Source organism: Lycium ferocissimum, chromosome 3, assembly GCF_029784015.1.
Source record: "Lycium ferocissimum isolate CSIRO_LF1 chromosome 3, AGI_CSIRO_Lferr_CH_V1, whole genome shotgun sequence".
Lineage (NCBI taxonomy): Eukaryota > Viridiplantae > Streptophyta > Magnoliopsida > Solanales > Solanaceae > Lycium > Lycium ferocissimum.
Window position 1 is genome coordinate 9,782,140 of NC_081344.1, and position 16,040 is coordinate 9,798,179.

General features: G+C 35.7%; 2 protein-coding genes across 3 annotated transcripts; one reads left to right on the forward strand and one right to left on the reverse strand.

The window, feature by feature from the left end:
• Nucleotides 1-4,054: 4,054 nt before the first annotated feature.
• LOC132049640 (E3 ubiquitin-protein ligase AIRP2) lies at nt 4,055-7,486 on the forward strand. 2 transcript variants are annotated; one of them, XM_059440512.1, is made up of 5 exons: nt 4,056-4,321; nt 5,225-5,375; nt 5,454-5,520; nt 5,864-6,098; nt 7,109-7,486. In XM_059440512.1, exons 1-5 carry the CDS (start codon nt 4,215-4,217, stop codon nt 7,314-7,316), a joined length of 768 nt encoding a protein of 255 aa, XP_059296495.1. In that variant the 5' UTR covers nt 4,056-4,214; the 3' UTR covers nt 7,317-7,486. The 2 variants fall into 2 exon arrangements, with proteins under 2 accessions (XP_059296494.1, XP_059296495.1); XM_059440511.1 differs by having other exon boundaries at nt 4,055-4,321; nt 5,225-5,520.
• Nucleotides 7,487-11,760: 4,274 nt separating this feature from the next.
• On the reverse strand, nt 11,761-15,078 carry LOC132048669 (putative receptor-like protein kinase At3g47110). Its single transcript, XM_059439368.1, has 2 exons — nt 12,420-15,078; nt 11,761-12,344 (listed from the first exon to the last, which is right to left on the reverse strand). Exons 1-2 carry the CDS (start codon nt 15,076-15,078, stop codon nt 11,980-11,982), a joined length of 3,024 nt encoding a protein of 1,007 aa, XP_059295351.1. The 3' UTR covers nt 11,761-11,979.
• Between the last annotated feature and the right edge of the window lie 962 nt (nt 15,079-16,040).

The following is a 16,040-nucleotide window of genomic DNA, read 5'->3' on the forward strand; positions in this document are numbered from 1 at the left end:
CAGAGAAGTTGTTTTGCGATAGACCCTCGACTCAAGTAATCAATTAATTACAAATAATATAAATATTATTAAGAGTATCCGTACGTATATATAAATTAAAGCCGTTTTATTTATTTTTATCAACATGACATGGCAGCAGCCAGGTATAGACACACGAGTAGGGGTGTACAAAGAAAACCGACAAACCGCACCAAATCGATAAAACGAGAAAAAAACCCGACTAGTGGTTTGGTGTTGGAAAAAAAAAAAACCCCCGACGATAATTGGTTTGGTTTGATTTTAACTAAAAAAAATCAAACTGAACCAGACCAACCCGACATTACATGTATTTGGCTTGCATATGAGATACAATATGAGCCAAATACGTATGACCAAATACACTCAGATACAAGGAGAAGAAGCTAGGAAAAATGTGTAAGAAAAATAATATGGTTGGCTAGGTTCGAACCTGGTCAGGCAGGGGCAAAGTCCACACCCAATAACCACTCCAGCCACGGCCACTTGATGTATTTTGGTATAGCTATGAATGATAATTTACAAAATCACTGTAGCTACTAAATATAAATAAATTAAAAGATAGTTGTTATCAATAATTACCTCTTAGAGAAAGCTATTCCAAGTAATTATTCCTAAGTTTTATATCCCATGGATGTTAGTAACTCAAATAAAGTCCAAACCAAAACCAACTCAACACTGATACTAACAAAAGAATTTCAATTCTAACACTAGAAATGACAATAGTGTTATGGATATCTATTCTCTAGTTTTGCATAATTAGTTTAGACAGTAAAAATATATAACTTAAACCTTTTTTCATATAATTAATACTTATTAGCCGTATGGTTTGGTATTTTTAGATTATGGTCATTTTCTTTATGGCTTATTAATTAACAATAATTATTTTAACCAATTTTTTTTGTTGTTGAATATTTTAATACAATCATCACTCATCTCACATTTTGTGTTATTTTTTAACATCTTAATTTTATAGTTGTATTTTTCTAGGACTGAAGAAATATTTGAAGTAAAAGTTATATGTTTGAAGACTTTTCCCGAAAAAATCCCAAAAAAACCTGAGAAAACAGAATAACCCAAGAAAAACCGAGATTGAAAACCTGAATTTTATTGATTTGGTTTGGTTTATAAATTTAAAAATCCGACGCAATTAGTTTTGTTTAGTATTTAAAAAATGCAACCAACCCGGTCCATGTACACCCCTACACATGAGTATGTTTGGGATTCGGAATCCCATTTTAAGATTTTCCTCACCTAAAAAATAAGTAGATAAATCAAAAATAGGAATTATCTTTATAATTTGATAAATTTTGTAAAAAAAGAAACTAACATCTAAGCCCGGTGGTCCAACTGAATTTACTCGAAAACTTGTTATGTGTAGTAGCTATAGATTCGACTTTCCTTCTAATTTGTTCTTCCTTTATTAATGTTTTTATTTAGTGTATAAGAGAGGGACACATTATTTTCCTACAAAAAAATAAAAATAAATTGTCCTATTAGATTTAGTTCTTGCTGTGCGTTTGTGAGCCGGGGATTTATGAGCCTTATCTTAAAAATCTTATGCTGGAAAGAAACATTTCACCAACAATTAAGTACACATTTTGACTTTTAGTCAACAAGGAATTCTAATTAGATTTTTCAAGTACGATACAAGCAATTACTGTTAGGTCTTAGAAAATGAAAAGACATTTGCCTAACATTTGGAGTGAGTTACACTTGTCTCCAGGGGTGAGAAAAACAAGAAAATAGAATTTGTAACTTTATCTGTTTAGCAAGTAATAATCATTTTGTTTCATTGTATATCGCACTTTTTTGTTTTTATATGTTCTCAACTCTCTTTATATTTAAAAATCATAATACTTTTTTCCCCTTAAAAAATCGTCTTACTTTGAACTTTCCATTTCATGTGTAAAATGACTAGCTATATTAAATAATTTTTCGACATATTCCACATCACGAGTTTTAACTATATTTGTATGATTAAATTTTTTTAAAACATTATTGTATAATTATAAAATTTCCCATTAAAAAATATAAGAATGTATTCTTCTTTTTGAAAAATGGAGGAGGAGCTACACTTTGCCCCATCCAATGCAACAGAACACCGCTTCGTCAAACTTTTTTTTATAAAATTTATCTATAAATAATCAGTAAAATAAAAATATTAAATGTAAATATATAAAATTTTATTACTTTTCATTATAATTTATTTAAATATTGACATTGTTTATAAAAAAAATCTATATACGTTCAATAAAAAGATAATCAAACAAAAATAAAACCGGGGGAATAACATTTAATTAAACCGTTGTCCCATGCTAGACTTTAATTTGTTGTTCCCTCCTTAGAAAGAAGAGACAGATGTTGGCGTAGCAGGAGAAGAAGGTGACACTTGTCATATTGAACGGAAGAACACGTTAAGACCTCTTCACATGGGCGAAGCCAATAAGGACCAAGGGGGTTATCCGAACCCCTTCGGTAAAATTTTTTAATGTATGTACAAGGTGAAAATTATTTTATATATATATATATATAAAATAGATATTGAACCCCTTAACTTCTTCATTTATCTACATCTTTATATTTTTAAATCCCCTTAATTAAATTCTGATTCCGCCATAGTCTCTTCATCGTTTTCATGTCGGTGGCTTATGGTCCTCCCTTTCATTATGAGCCATTTGTTCATGTTCATGATTCTCCCTGTGCTACATCAATACTTGTCTTTTTCAACACAAATTGCGTACTTCCACGTATAGCTGCTTCAACATCCATCCACACTTCGTGACATCCTTATAACAAATGTTGCAACACTAAAGCCCCCATACTGTGCAAAGTTCACAAGTCGGGGACAGCGCTAAGCACTGACAAATTCATCCATTTTTATCTCAATTTCAGATAAAAATGTTTAAATTTTAGTTAATATAAATGTTTAAATTTTAGTTATTCTTGTAAGTTGTTTTTGCTTGACTTAGATTGTTTTAATTTGAACTCTAGTCATATAATGGTGAAGTCAGGTAAAAATGACATATATTATTGAAGTTCAACTATATAAAACTTCAGACAGATATTTGAAGTTAGACTTTATCAAGATTAATTTAAAAACTTTATCAAGATTAATTTAGACACAGTACCCGAAGTAAATGCACCAAAAAAAAAAAAAAAAGTAAGCACAAATTAAATTACAGCGTTAAAATTGAATGTCTATGCACTTGGCCTCGGGATTGAGCTATGTGTTGGAATTGAAATAATAGGGCGTCATGCGGAAGCTATCGATTGCAAACCTTGAATGACAATGAATCAAACAATAATGAAAAACTATAAAAAAAAATTGATAATATGATATGAATTTGACCAATTGACCTACATATGATAAAACTAATATAAAAACTATTCTAAAGCTATTGGGAGAATAAGTCTCCCCTTAAGCAAAACTCTCTAAATGACTAGCCAAATATGCAAAAGAATTATATTTTCCTTTCAGGAAAAGTAAAAGAATTATGGTTATACTTTGACTTTCCTTCCGAAAAGTAAAACTCAAATATAATAAGAAAATCAGAAGAAACCCTAACAAATCTCCCCTACAAAACTTGATCCGTATTCTTCACATAATTAATCTTCATCACTGTTGCTTGCCATGCTTAAAAATATGTTAAAATTATTATTGGTTAAAAATAGTTTAAAAAATATTTTATTTTTATTTTTAAAAATGCAGCAGCAGGAATCTTAAAAATATGGTTGAAACTTCATCTCCACATATAGCATTTCAGGCTCTTTTTTTGTTTTTTTTTTAAAAATAAAACTCTTCATTATCACTAAATTGGTTGCTCTGGATTTGAAAACCGTCTGCAAAAACCTATCACAGTAGTACTACATAATTTGTATATACTCCTTATAAGCAAGTGTGGAAGAAGCGTGCAGTACAAGCCAAAGTCTTTGAGTAATAAGCAGCGTCTGTAGCACCCACCAATCCCACCCCCCTCAAACTAACCCCCACCATCAGGTCGATCGAATAATACTTTCCAGAATTCTTTTCCCAAAAAACAAAACAATATTTGATCATCAAATAACGCCAAATAAAACGCTTCACACTTTTGCTCCCCGTGTTTCTGCACTCAAAACAGAACATAACATAGTCCCACAAGACTCTGTTTTTTTTCTTTCTTGGAGATATTTATTGCAAGTGTGTTAGATTTTTTTTTATGTTGTTGTTGAATGGGAATATTGGAATTAAAGATAGGGTGATGAGGAAGTCTTTCAAAGATTCACTTAAAGCACTTGAAGCTGATATTCAACATGCCAACACTCTGTATGTCTTCTTTGATTCTTGCTCCTTTTCTATCTGCTTAATAATACCTGATTTTTTTTTTCTTCTAATCAGACAAAAGGTGTTAATTTAAACAATTTAACACCCTTCTTTTATTCTTCCATCCCCCTCTTATCAATCTGGAAAATCAGAATTATTTTGCCTGATCATGGAGTGATTTCTTTTCTGTATGTTTTTTCTTGTCATATTCTTCCTAATTTTGGAACTAGCTCTCCTAATAAATCCACAATAAAGTGGAGTATAGAAAACAAGTTGATAGTACCAATTGGATAAGAGTAGCAGGGACCCACAGCTTGATTCTTCTGAAATCTAATTGTTAAGAACATTTATCATTTGCACTACTGGTATTTTAGTTGATATTTTCTGCAAACTAGAATTGCAGGCAAAACCATTTTGTATTTTGTGCATCTTCTGTTACGCTCTCCCCTGAAAATAAGAATTTTGTGCCCGTTTTGCAAAAAAAGGTTCTTCTGGACCCCTTCCCTAGAAAATCACACTGGAATACAAGGCCAATTTTTTCATGTATATGTGGTAGATTATGAAAACCCCTTAGGCGAAAATTCTGCTTCTGTCCCGTCAGCTTCGCTAGAAAATCACACTGTAATACAAGGGCAAGTATTTTATGTATATATGGTAGATTATGAATACCCCTTAGGTGAAAATTCTGCCTCCGCCCCGACACCTTCTCTAGAAAATCACACTGTAATACAAGGCCAGTTATTTTATGTATAGATGGTAGATTATGAAAACCCCTTAGGTGAAAATTCTGCCTCCGCCCTGTCAGATGGAAATAAGAATTTTGTGCCCTTTTTGTTTGAATGTTCCAATAAAAAAATAAAAACTTTTGGCAGATTTTGACATGACTGATTTTCTTGAGATATACAGGGCTTCGGATTATCCAAGAGAATATGATGGTGCCAGCCTTCAGATGAGACTGTCATACAGTCCTTGTGCTCAGTTCTTTCTGTTTCTTGTTCAGTGGACTGACTGTCACTTTGCTGGTGCTCTTGGATTGCTTAGAATCCTTATTTATAAGGTAACTTTCCCATTTTTCTTGTTGCGTCGTCTTTCAGTGTTTCTTGGTCACGAAAGCTTCCTCATGATGTTATTGCAGGCTTATGAGGATGGTAAGACAAGCATGTATATTCATGAGAGAAAAGCTAGTATAAAACAGTTCTATGGTAATTTAGTCTCCTCAAATTACTTATTTTATATTCCCTCTGTCCTAAAATAATTGTCACGTTTCTCTTCAGAGAGTCAATTTGACTAATTTAAACTTAAGATTTAGATATTCAAAAACTATATGAAAAGTACAATAAGTTGTAAGTTGCAATTCTTCTCATATTAATATGGTAAAAAATTACATGTTAAAATGTTGGTCAAAGTTTATATACTTTTAGCTCTTGAAAAGCGAAAAGTGACACATATTTTGTGCGGAGGGAATGTTTTATATGTCCTAAGGTATTTCAATTTCTTTAGTTTTTAGAAGTGTGAAGTTCATTGAATTGAGTTGTCATTGAACAGGTATGATATTTCCCTCTTTGCTGCAACTTCAAAGGGGGATCACTGAAATTGATGAGAGGAAGCAGCGAGAGATATGCGCAACCAAATTCAAAAAAGGTGATGCGATGAACAAAGGTAAGCTGTCTGAAATCGAAATAGAGAGGGAGGAGGAATGTGGTATCTGCATGGAGATGGATACGAAGGTTGTCTTACCATCCTGCAATCACTCTTTGTGCATGAAGTGTTATAGAAACTGGTGAGGCAACTTCTGTAATTTGTTAGATTTTCCACCTTTCTGTTACTTCATGCCTACTGTATTTTATTTAGAAAGTAGTATGTTAAACAGTCTTTGTGATTCTGTTGCTTTTTGACTTCGCGTGTAGCTAACACCGTGCATACAGTGTTATGTATTCCGAGGGAAGGAACTAAAAATAAAAATTATCGTTCAGGAAGCTGTTGGGTTCTGAATTAGTGTAACTGCCAAATCATTGCATAATTTCTTTGTAGATTGAGCATGTGGATTGAATATACTCTTACTTGATGTACCTGCCTTTAGTGATGGACGACATATAATGTATGCAGATGCTCACAAATTTTATCACCCATAAGATTTTGTGGTCCGACTACACCATTTTGGAGATTTTTTTTTTTGTTTAAAATAAATAAATAAAATACCTACTTTTAGCAGTATTTTGGACAAGTATAAAAGGGTTTTACAATTGCACTTTGGTTAAATACCACATGGCTTGATATGCTTCTGGGAGACTTTTATACTAAGTTCTGCAATTATATTAGCGAGATAAAATTGGTAAAGCATCTGTTGAAGAATTTCTTGGTGAGATAAAGTGGTCTGTTGATTTCGATTCTGCTCGTTTTAAAGGGTGATTCTGGTAAGCTATGTTCCTCGTACTCTTCAAAGATGTGCGTATTAGATCCTCCAAAAGTATTGCATCTTTTGAGGATCACAGGTGCGAAAACATCTTTTTGAGAGCCGGAGCAACATAGCTAGTAAGGTAGATTTTCCTGCAGTGCAAAGTCTTAGTCTTATGTGTGAAGAGAATTTGTTCTTTGATTGGTCTCTGAAAGGTCTCTTTCTTGGTACTTGTTAACAGGGGATTCAGAGGGAAAAACTGGAGAATTATTGTTATGCTCTTCTAATAGAGTAATAGAACTCTTGCATTGCATCTGCAAACAATTTTTCTATTTTTTGTGTTCTATATTAGCTTGTCTACTCGAATAAATTAACAATGTTGGTGATTGCTGTAGGCGTGCCCGATCTCAGTCGTGCCCTTTCTGTCGAGATAGTCTCAAAAGAGTGGATTCTGGAGAACTTTGGATATACACCAACATATGTGATATCAAGGACTTGTGCACAATAACAAGGGAAAATATGAAGAGGCTTCTCATGTACATCGAAAAATTGCCTGTCGTCTATCCGGATCCAACAGTTGTCTCTTATCAGCCTCATTATTGATGAAGAATACTATAGATTAGGTAGGTTGTGCATACAAGGCATTCTGTTTGTGTATAAATTCTTTTTTTAACATTTAAATGTGTACAGTTTGCTGGTCATTGCCAGCAAGTCTAGATATGTTGATTGCACCATATTTTTCGCATTCTTAAAGGAAGCATTTCATTTGCCTTTTTCGTTTTACTGCTTTCTTTCTGCTTTGTTGTGGTTATATAGTTCGATTAATGTACAAGACAAGAAGAAACTTTTCTCATGCTTTTAACATTTCCATGAATGATCGATAACAGTTGGACCAAAAATGTCAACAATAACACTGAAGTAGGTAAGAAATCGTAGTTCAGACAGGTTGTCAAGCAAGTGGAAGAAAGATATTCTATAAAGATGTCTGTGCAACTCTATTTGAACCAACTAAAGGAAAGGGGAAGCCAATCATTTTTTTTTTCCAAATGATTTTTAATTTTTTTTTTTTTTTTTATTATTATTACGCAGGGGTAGGGGAAGGGGAAATAGGGAAGGAGATTACAACGTGGGGATTCGAACCCTCATCAATAAGGTAAAAGTTCAGGTAGCCAACCAACTGAGCTACTAGATCCCTACAAGGTGAAGCCAATCCACCTAAGTCCACAACACTAATTTTAAAATTTTACAATCCAGCAGAGATGGGGTGATTTTGATGGCGGAAAATTTTAGAAAGCGAAAGGTTGTCTGCAACGGATGGTGTTACATGTGAGAGGAGATAGGGAGGACGTGGATCATTTTCTTCTACATTGCGGGTTTACCATGAGATTGTGGTGCAGAGGCGGATTCAGGATTTTAAACTTGTGGGTTTCCAATAATTTTTTAACCCTAAGTTTTTCTTGTTTCTCACTTTTTCTTTTGTTTGAAATATTGAAATTTGAGTAAAAGTAATATTTTATTAGCTAATTTCTTTTTTAGTTGACTTTGTTATGTATTTTTTTTTTTTTTAAACTAAAAAAAAGAAGGAAAAAAAAAACATGTAGTACAGCATTAGTTTTCTGCCTTTGCGAATTGAATTTAAAAAAGGAGTCCTGCAGGAATCGATCCCGCATATGCTGGACGAAGTCCAACCCATGAGCCTCTTTCTTGCCATTACACCAGCCGCCCATTTAGTTGTGGGTTCCCGTCTGCATATTGTTATACTCTTCGTATATTTTTCAATATCATTATAGGATCTAGGGTAACGGGTGTGGGTTCTCGGCAACGCACACCTTGCCTTGTAGATCCACCCCTGTTGTGGTGGGATATGTTTCGGTGGTTCCACACTTCTTGGACAATGCCAAGAACTGTGAAAGAGTTGATTTGTCAGTTGGAAAGCGGGAGAAGACGAAGAGCTTGGAACGTGGTTACACTTGCATTGATGTGGAGAAACAAGAGAGCTTTTGAAGTAGAGTCAATTTTTTCTCAGTTGAGGAGTAGTCTCCGCTCCCGCATTTTCTTTTGGTGTAAACAAAAAAATCTATGTTGTATAGAGGATTGGTTGGAGTTTGTAGAAAATCATCTTTTGTATATTCTTTACATTTTCATGTATTTCTTGTATACGACCGTTTTTTGACCTGAACCAAAAAAAAAAATTAAAAAAAAAATAGAAGAAGAAGAAAGAGACAAAACTAAATCTAGTGCTATATGGTATTTGCAGGCAAAAAAGCTGAAAGCTTTCTACACTATCAATTGCCATCCTCCTCTCTTTTCCTCTGCAGATCATCAGGCACAAAGGAAAATGCAAGCAGAAAAAAATCTAAAGAATTGTTCAGATGAGAACGTCGAGTAGCACTATTGTATGCCACTCTTATGGAGATCTAATCATTGAAGTAAAAGCGGGGTTGGGTTCGCACGGTTCTTTCCAAAAGGCTTCACATCCTATGTACCTCATTTCCTGCTTTTCAACTGTCAATTAGGACTTTATTTGCAAAACAACAACAATAACAATACCCAGTGTAATCCCACAAGTGGCAGTAATGAACATGCGAATCATCGTCCACATCATCTCAGGGGCTTAACCGCCACCAAAGTTCACTATTTTTTTTTGGCATATGTCTCGAAGCTACAAGTAAGTTAATAATGTCGGGTATGCGAACAAAATACCACATTGATAGCTGGAAAAAAAAAGAGTTACTTATAAGGTGTTAGATACTCTTAATGGTGTGAGACCTTTTTGACAAAACCGTGCAAGCATGGCCCAAAGTGGATAATATTACACCGTATTAAGAGTATCTTTGGACCGTTTAGCCCAACTGGTATCAGAGCTAATGGTTTGGAGGGACGAGTATGAAGATGGCGGAGTGTGCCGTGGGGCCCGCCTTAATGCCTTTGCAGGTCTATGGGCCGGTTTACGACCTTTACCCATAGCTGCATACACAGGCACACTGACATGTTGAATTTCTAACCCGGGGAAGATTGTTGGGTGTGCAAACAAAATAACACATTGATAGCTGAAAAGACAAAAGAAACTGTGCAGGCATGGCCCAAAGCGAACAATATTAAGAGTATCTTTGTATCGTTTAGCCCAACAAATAAATCGGTCTGTAGATTGTTAAATGCACGGGACCCACATCATCATTCCACCGTCTTTATACTCATCTTGTCTTTGAACCATTGACTTTGGTATAGATTGAGCTTTCTTAACATGGTTTTGACATTGAGTCTGTTTGGATTGAATTTTAGGTGCTTTTGAGTCAAAATAGTTTTTAAGTACTTTTGTAGTGTTTAGGTAATATAAAAAAGTGCTTTCAAGGACTTATTTTTAAGCCAAAATCATAAATATAAGACAAAAGTCAAGTTAAGTTTCCTAACTTATGCTTATAAGCCATAAGTTATAAGCACATTCAAGCACGCTCATTATCAACCTATAAATTTCTCTGGGCAATTCACACGAATGCCCTTATTTTGGGGCGGTCTTTAAGTTTTTCCCTTCAAAATAGAAGTATTTAACTTTTTTCCTTTGCCTAAAACCTCAAGGTCTCAAGTTCGAACTCCTGCTCGGGCGAAAATTAAAAAAAAATTCGCCAGGCAGAGGTTGCCGCAAACTCTGCCCCATCAGGCATAATTATGCCCAATGGAGGCATAGTTTGCAGGGAAATTCTTCCTTAGAGTTTGGCAAAAAATTCTGCCCATGCAAACTCTGCCTTAAGGCAAAATTCCACTTTAAGGTAGAGTTTTGCCATGCCCGAAGGCATAACTTTACTTGATCAGGTAGACTTTTGCCATGCTTGAAGGCATAACTCTACCCGATCAAGTAGACTTTTGCCATGCTTAAAGGCATAACTTTACCTGATCAGGTAGAGTTTCGCCATGCCTACCTGATGAGGTAGAGTTTGCCTCAAAACTACCTGAAGGCATAATTCTACCTGATCAGGTAGACTTTTGCCTCAAAACTACCTGAAGGCATAACTTTTCCCCGATCGAGTAGAGTTTTGCCATGCTGAAGGCAAAACTCTACCGATCGGTGGTAGGTCCGCCCTCAAAACTACTTGAAGGCATAACTCTGATCGGGTAGTCAGCTCTAAAACTACTTGAAGGCATAACTCTACTTGATCAGGTAGAGTCTGCCTCAAAACTACCTAAAGGCATAACTCTACCTATTGAGGTAGAGTAGCCTCAAAACTCTGCCTTAAGGCAGAATTCTGACTTTTTCCCCAACTTATGCCTTGCGAATTTTTTTTTTAAATTTTTGACTGAGTGGGGGTTCAAACCAGTGACCAAGGGGCCTTAGCGAAGGGCAAACTTTAAAGACCACCAATTTGAAGGGCAAAACTTAAAAGACCACCCCAAATGAAGGGCAATGCGCGTAAAAAATGAATTTCTCTTATGCTTATGGCAAATATGCATGTCAATGACCCTCAGATCTGCTTAATGGCACAGTCTCCAGTATTCAGGTATTAGATTGTGCCCATTTTATTTAGCTTTCTCATGTGAAATAAAGTTGGTAATAGCTGAAAAACAATGGAGAATATTTATTTATTCGTTAATTTACTTTATCCTACTTGCCTATAGAGTTTAGGGTTTGAGAGTTCCAGATAGGATTTGGTTATCAGATTGTGCTGTTTTTGGCCTCTTTGAATCAGAATAATTTAGATATGTTGACAAACTTCTTTAGATTAATGGGATGAACTCTATCAAACACCATAACCTGAGAACAACGTTAATGAAAAGGGGTAGGTAACCCATATGATTAGCCACGGCAATATTCTAATTGGATACTTTCATTAGTGTCCCTTCAGTCAAACTTAATTCCCGGCAGTAGCCCAAATATACAAAACCTATACACTACAACAACAATGTACCCAGTGAAATCACACAATGTGAGGTCTGAGGAGAGTAGAGTGTACGCAGATCTTACCCCCACCTTGAAAGATAGAGAGGCTGTTTCCGAAAGACCTTCGGCTCTGATATGCATATTATACGTGTAGTGTATATATATGTGTGTGTATATTTAAGTAATAAATATACTAAACCTATACGTTTGCTGGCTATTTTGTAAACTAGATCAACCAAAGGTATTGGCCTGTAATTTTGCCCTATTCTAATTCTGGGCATACTACTAGTTCACACTGTAGCATTCTCTTATTCGGAGCAAAGCTTTGATATAGGAAACGTGAAAAATTATACAGTTATTAGTCCGTCACTTACTTGTATCTTGTTCATATTATCATCTCCTTGAAAGGAAGGACTCCTTGATTGCTTGAAGTTTGCTCAAAACAGTGTCTATTGGCACTCTATCTCTAGGTGATGATGCAGAACATGCAAGCCCGATTTCCAAAACCGACACCAGACATTCTTCTATTCTTCGTGCTTGATCTTGATTGATGTTTTGTTCTTCCTCTGCCAAGAGCATTACAGGGTCTGCAATCTCCATGACATTTTCAGGCAAAGCCATTGAAACATACTTGTGAAGATTTAGACACTCGTTAAACATCGCGTCAGTTGGTCTTCTGCAGATGAACACTTCCAGCAACACTATTCCAAAGCTGTAAACATCTCCAAGTGCTGATGCTTGGCCGCCTGATCCGTACTCTGCAAGGCACTAACTCAATTTTCTGCAGACTGCTATATCATCTGTATACAAAATGTAAACTAGTGACATCATACCTGTTGGGATGTAACCTATAGAACCCTTTAGTGCTGCGGAAATCTGATGACTCCAAGAATTGCTCGATGTGTCAAGGAGAAATGTTGCTAGTCCAAAGTCACCAACATGGGCAGACATATCTTCATCGAGGAGTATGTTGCTTGGCTTTAGATCACAATGAACTATTGGTGTTGGGCAGTGGTTGTGGAGATAGTCAATTGCGGATGCAACATCTACGACAATGTTTAGCCTTTGGATAAAGGTCAGCTTCTTGGTTTGGTGGTGCTGATCATCATTTTCTGGATGCAACCAATCGTGTAGGTTGCCATTAGACATGAACTCAAAAACTAGGCATTTGAAGTCATTACCTTGGCGATCAATGCTCGAACAAGCTGTCTTTATTCTGAGAAGATTACGATGTCTTATATTTCTCAAAGCTCTGCATTCATCTAGGAAGCTCCTCAAGGCCCCTCTTTGTTGTAGGTTCAACACTTTGACTGCCATTATTGTATCGTCACCATGGAAATGCGCTTTGTATACTGAACCAAAACTTCCTGTACCTAGCAAGTTATTCTCAGAGAAACCATCTGTTGCTTTAAGTATTTCTCGATATGTAGTTCTTGGTATCTGTGCTAGCTGCCCATCATTCCAAAGGTGTGCCTTTCTTGAGTTGCTGAAGCGGTAATAAGCAGCACAGGAACATAGCACCAAAACTGACAATGCAACAGGAACAATAACAGCTAGCGACACTCTTGAATGAAGGTGCTTGGTAGCTTTGGAGCATTTAGGCAACTGTAAGCTGGGAGCACCTCCACAAAGTCTATTGTTTCCTTTGATTGAAATTGCGCTTGTACTTTCAAAGATCCCTTCTTTTGGCATCCCACCTTCAAGTTCATTGAATGAAAGGTCCAGTTTTCTGAGATATGGAAGCTTTCCAAGAAATTCTGGTACTTTTCCTGACAAATTGTTCCGTGAAAAATCTATCTCAACTAATCCTTTTAAATTTGTAAAGGATTGAGGAATACTTCCTTGAAAGAGATTATTACTAATATTTACACGCTCTAAGCGGAGGCAATTGCTGAGAGTGCTTGGAATCTCACCAGAAAATTTGTTGTGTGAAACATCCAATTCCTCGAGATTTATCAACTGACCAAGTTCTTTTGGCAAGGATCCAGTTAAAGAGTTACTTGCCAATGATAAGGAAACTGAAAGCGAAGATAGTCCTGCAACCTCTTCCGGTATGGAGCCAACAAGATTATTCTTAGTAAGGTTTAGCGTCGACAAAATCTTACACTTCCCCAACTCTGGAGGTATGCTTCCTTCTAGTCTATTTTCTTGCAGGTATAGACTAGTTAACCGTGTCAAGTTACCAATAGAGGATGGTATCTTCCCTGAAAATGCATTTTCATTCAAATAGAGAACTTCCAGATATTCAAGTTTACCTATAGCTTCAGGAACACTGCCATTGAGATAGTTTCCGTCCATTCCTAGTAGGGTCAAACTAATAAGGTTGCCTACTCCAGCAGGAAGAGTACCATGTAACCTATTGTAACCTAGAGAAAATATCTCAAGTACAGTTGAAAGATTAGTGATTGAGTAAGGCACTTCTCCCCTAAAGTTATTGGTTGCAAAACTCAGTACCATCAGATTTGTACAATTGGTTAGGAAATCAAGAAATTTCAAGCCCTCATAACTTCCCCTCCCTCCTGGTCTGTTCGCCTCAAAGTTGAGCCTAACCAACGTTTTCAACTTTCCAAAACTAGTTGGCACATCTCCAATAAGTTTATTTTGGGAAATATCAATCACGGTAAGCTTAGAAGCATTCGCCAATGAGACGGGAATAGGTCCGGTGAAGCTGTTGACAGCACCAGCGAATACTTCAAGGTTTGGAAGAGTAAGGCCTACATCTGCTGGAAGTTGTCCATGCAGTAGATTTTGAGTAACAGAGAAATAGTAGATGGAAGAAATATTGAAAATCGATGAAGGGATTGTACCAGTTAATTTATTCGAGTTCACATGAAATACTTTCAAATTCGTTAGACGGCGAAGTTCCTGAGGTATTGGTCCTTGTAGACTATTACTGGAAATGTCAAGGAACTCTAAAGATGAAATGTTTCCTAACCAACGTGGGATGCCTCCTGTGAAAGAGTTCCTTTTCAATTTTAACAAATACAGCTTTGAAAGAGAACTGAGTTGACCCACAAGTTTCCCAACAAGATCATTAAATCGTAGATCAAGTACTCTAAGTTCCTCGCAGTAAGTTAAATTGGCAGGAATATTTCCACTAAAATAATTGAAACTGAGATTGAGATGTTGCAGCTGCAGTAAGAGACCGATTCGTTGAGGAATTTCACCACGAAAGCTATTGTTTCCAAGATCAATAACTGTAAGGAAACTGAGATTGCCAATGGAAGCCGGAATGGTGCCAACGAGTTCTCGTGAACTCAAATCAAGAAATGTAACTCTTCCAATGGATGGGCTACATGTTACACCTGTCCAGTTGCAGAAATGGGAAGAATGATCATTCCAAGAAGCCATGACATGGAGTGGATCCTCACTTATTCTGCTTTTGAAGTCTAGTAGTGCTAGTTGATCAGTTGATTCCAAACCTGAGATTGCAATGGAAAAAACAATAATTGAGTACTGGAAGTATAACAAAAGCCATATGGAATTGCCCATTGTCTTGGAATTTTGTATAAAAAAGCTACTAGAAAGAGACCAGCCGGTTGCTATTTCTCATTTCGTCGTTGCTCATTCCCGTTAGGCCGAAGTGTTTGGCAAGAACTATTTCTAACGTTTTATTGGCTTTAATACAAAAGAAATATTTTTATTCACCATTTTAATACTATATTAATGACTCTTTAATAGGCTAATTATTTTATAGTATTATATCAGCTTTAATGCTTTAGAGACTATTTGACTTAGTCTTTGAATTTTCAAGTTTTGCAACTGTAACAGACAAGTAAATTCTTTGAATACTAATGGCTAACAGTAAGTTGAATAGCCATAATGGCTATTATTATTATTAATTATATTTTAGTGTTGAGAGTTGAAACGTTCTAAAAGTAACAGAGGTCCAAATCAAGTACTATATATATTATCTCTGTCTTTTGTTGGTAGATGACAGAAAAGCATGAGATGTATACAAAAACACATTTTTTTTTCTATATTACATTGTATTGGGTTTTCTACTTTGTGAAATCTTTATTAGTTTCTGGCTCCTAGTTTTGTACTAGAAGAGCTTGTTGAATCCTGGGAGATACTCCCATAGTGGGTGAAATATCCTGAAGGACCGTGTCTTAATTGACATGCCTCAAGCTATGAAGAATTTCCTGCTGCAAGGTTCGTGATCAAGTATTGTGTTCAAGTATTTTCCGTAAGATTTTCAACAACCTTAAGGATATTTCACCCGGTATGAGTGTATCCCCCAGGATTCAACAAGCTCTTCTAGTACAAAACTAGGAGCCAAAATCTAATAAAGAATTCACCAGAAATAAAACCCAGCACACTATAATATGTATCACCTCAAGTTCATCTACTTCTTATAAAGTACGTTTAACATACAAATTTTTAGCAAACGCGTGCCTGAAACTTAGACAGATTGTACTAAATTAACTCTTTCAATTTTCCGTAAGAATAGA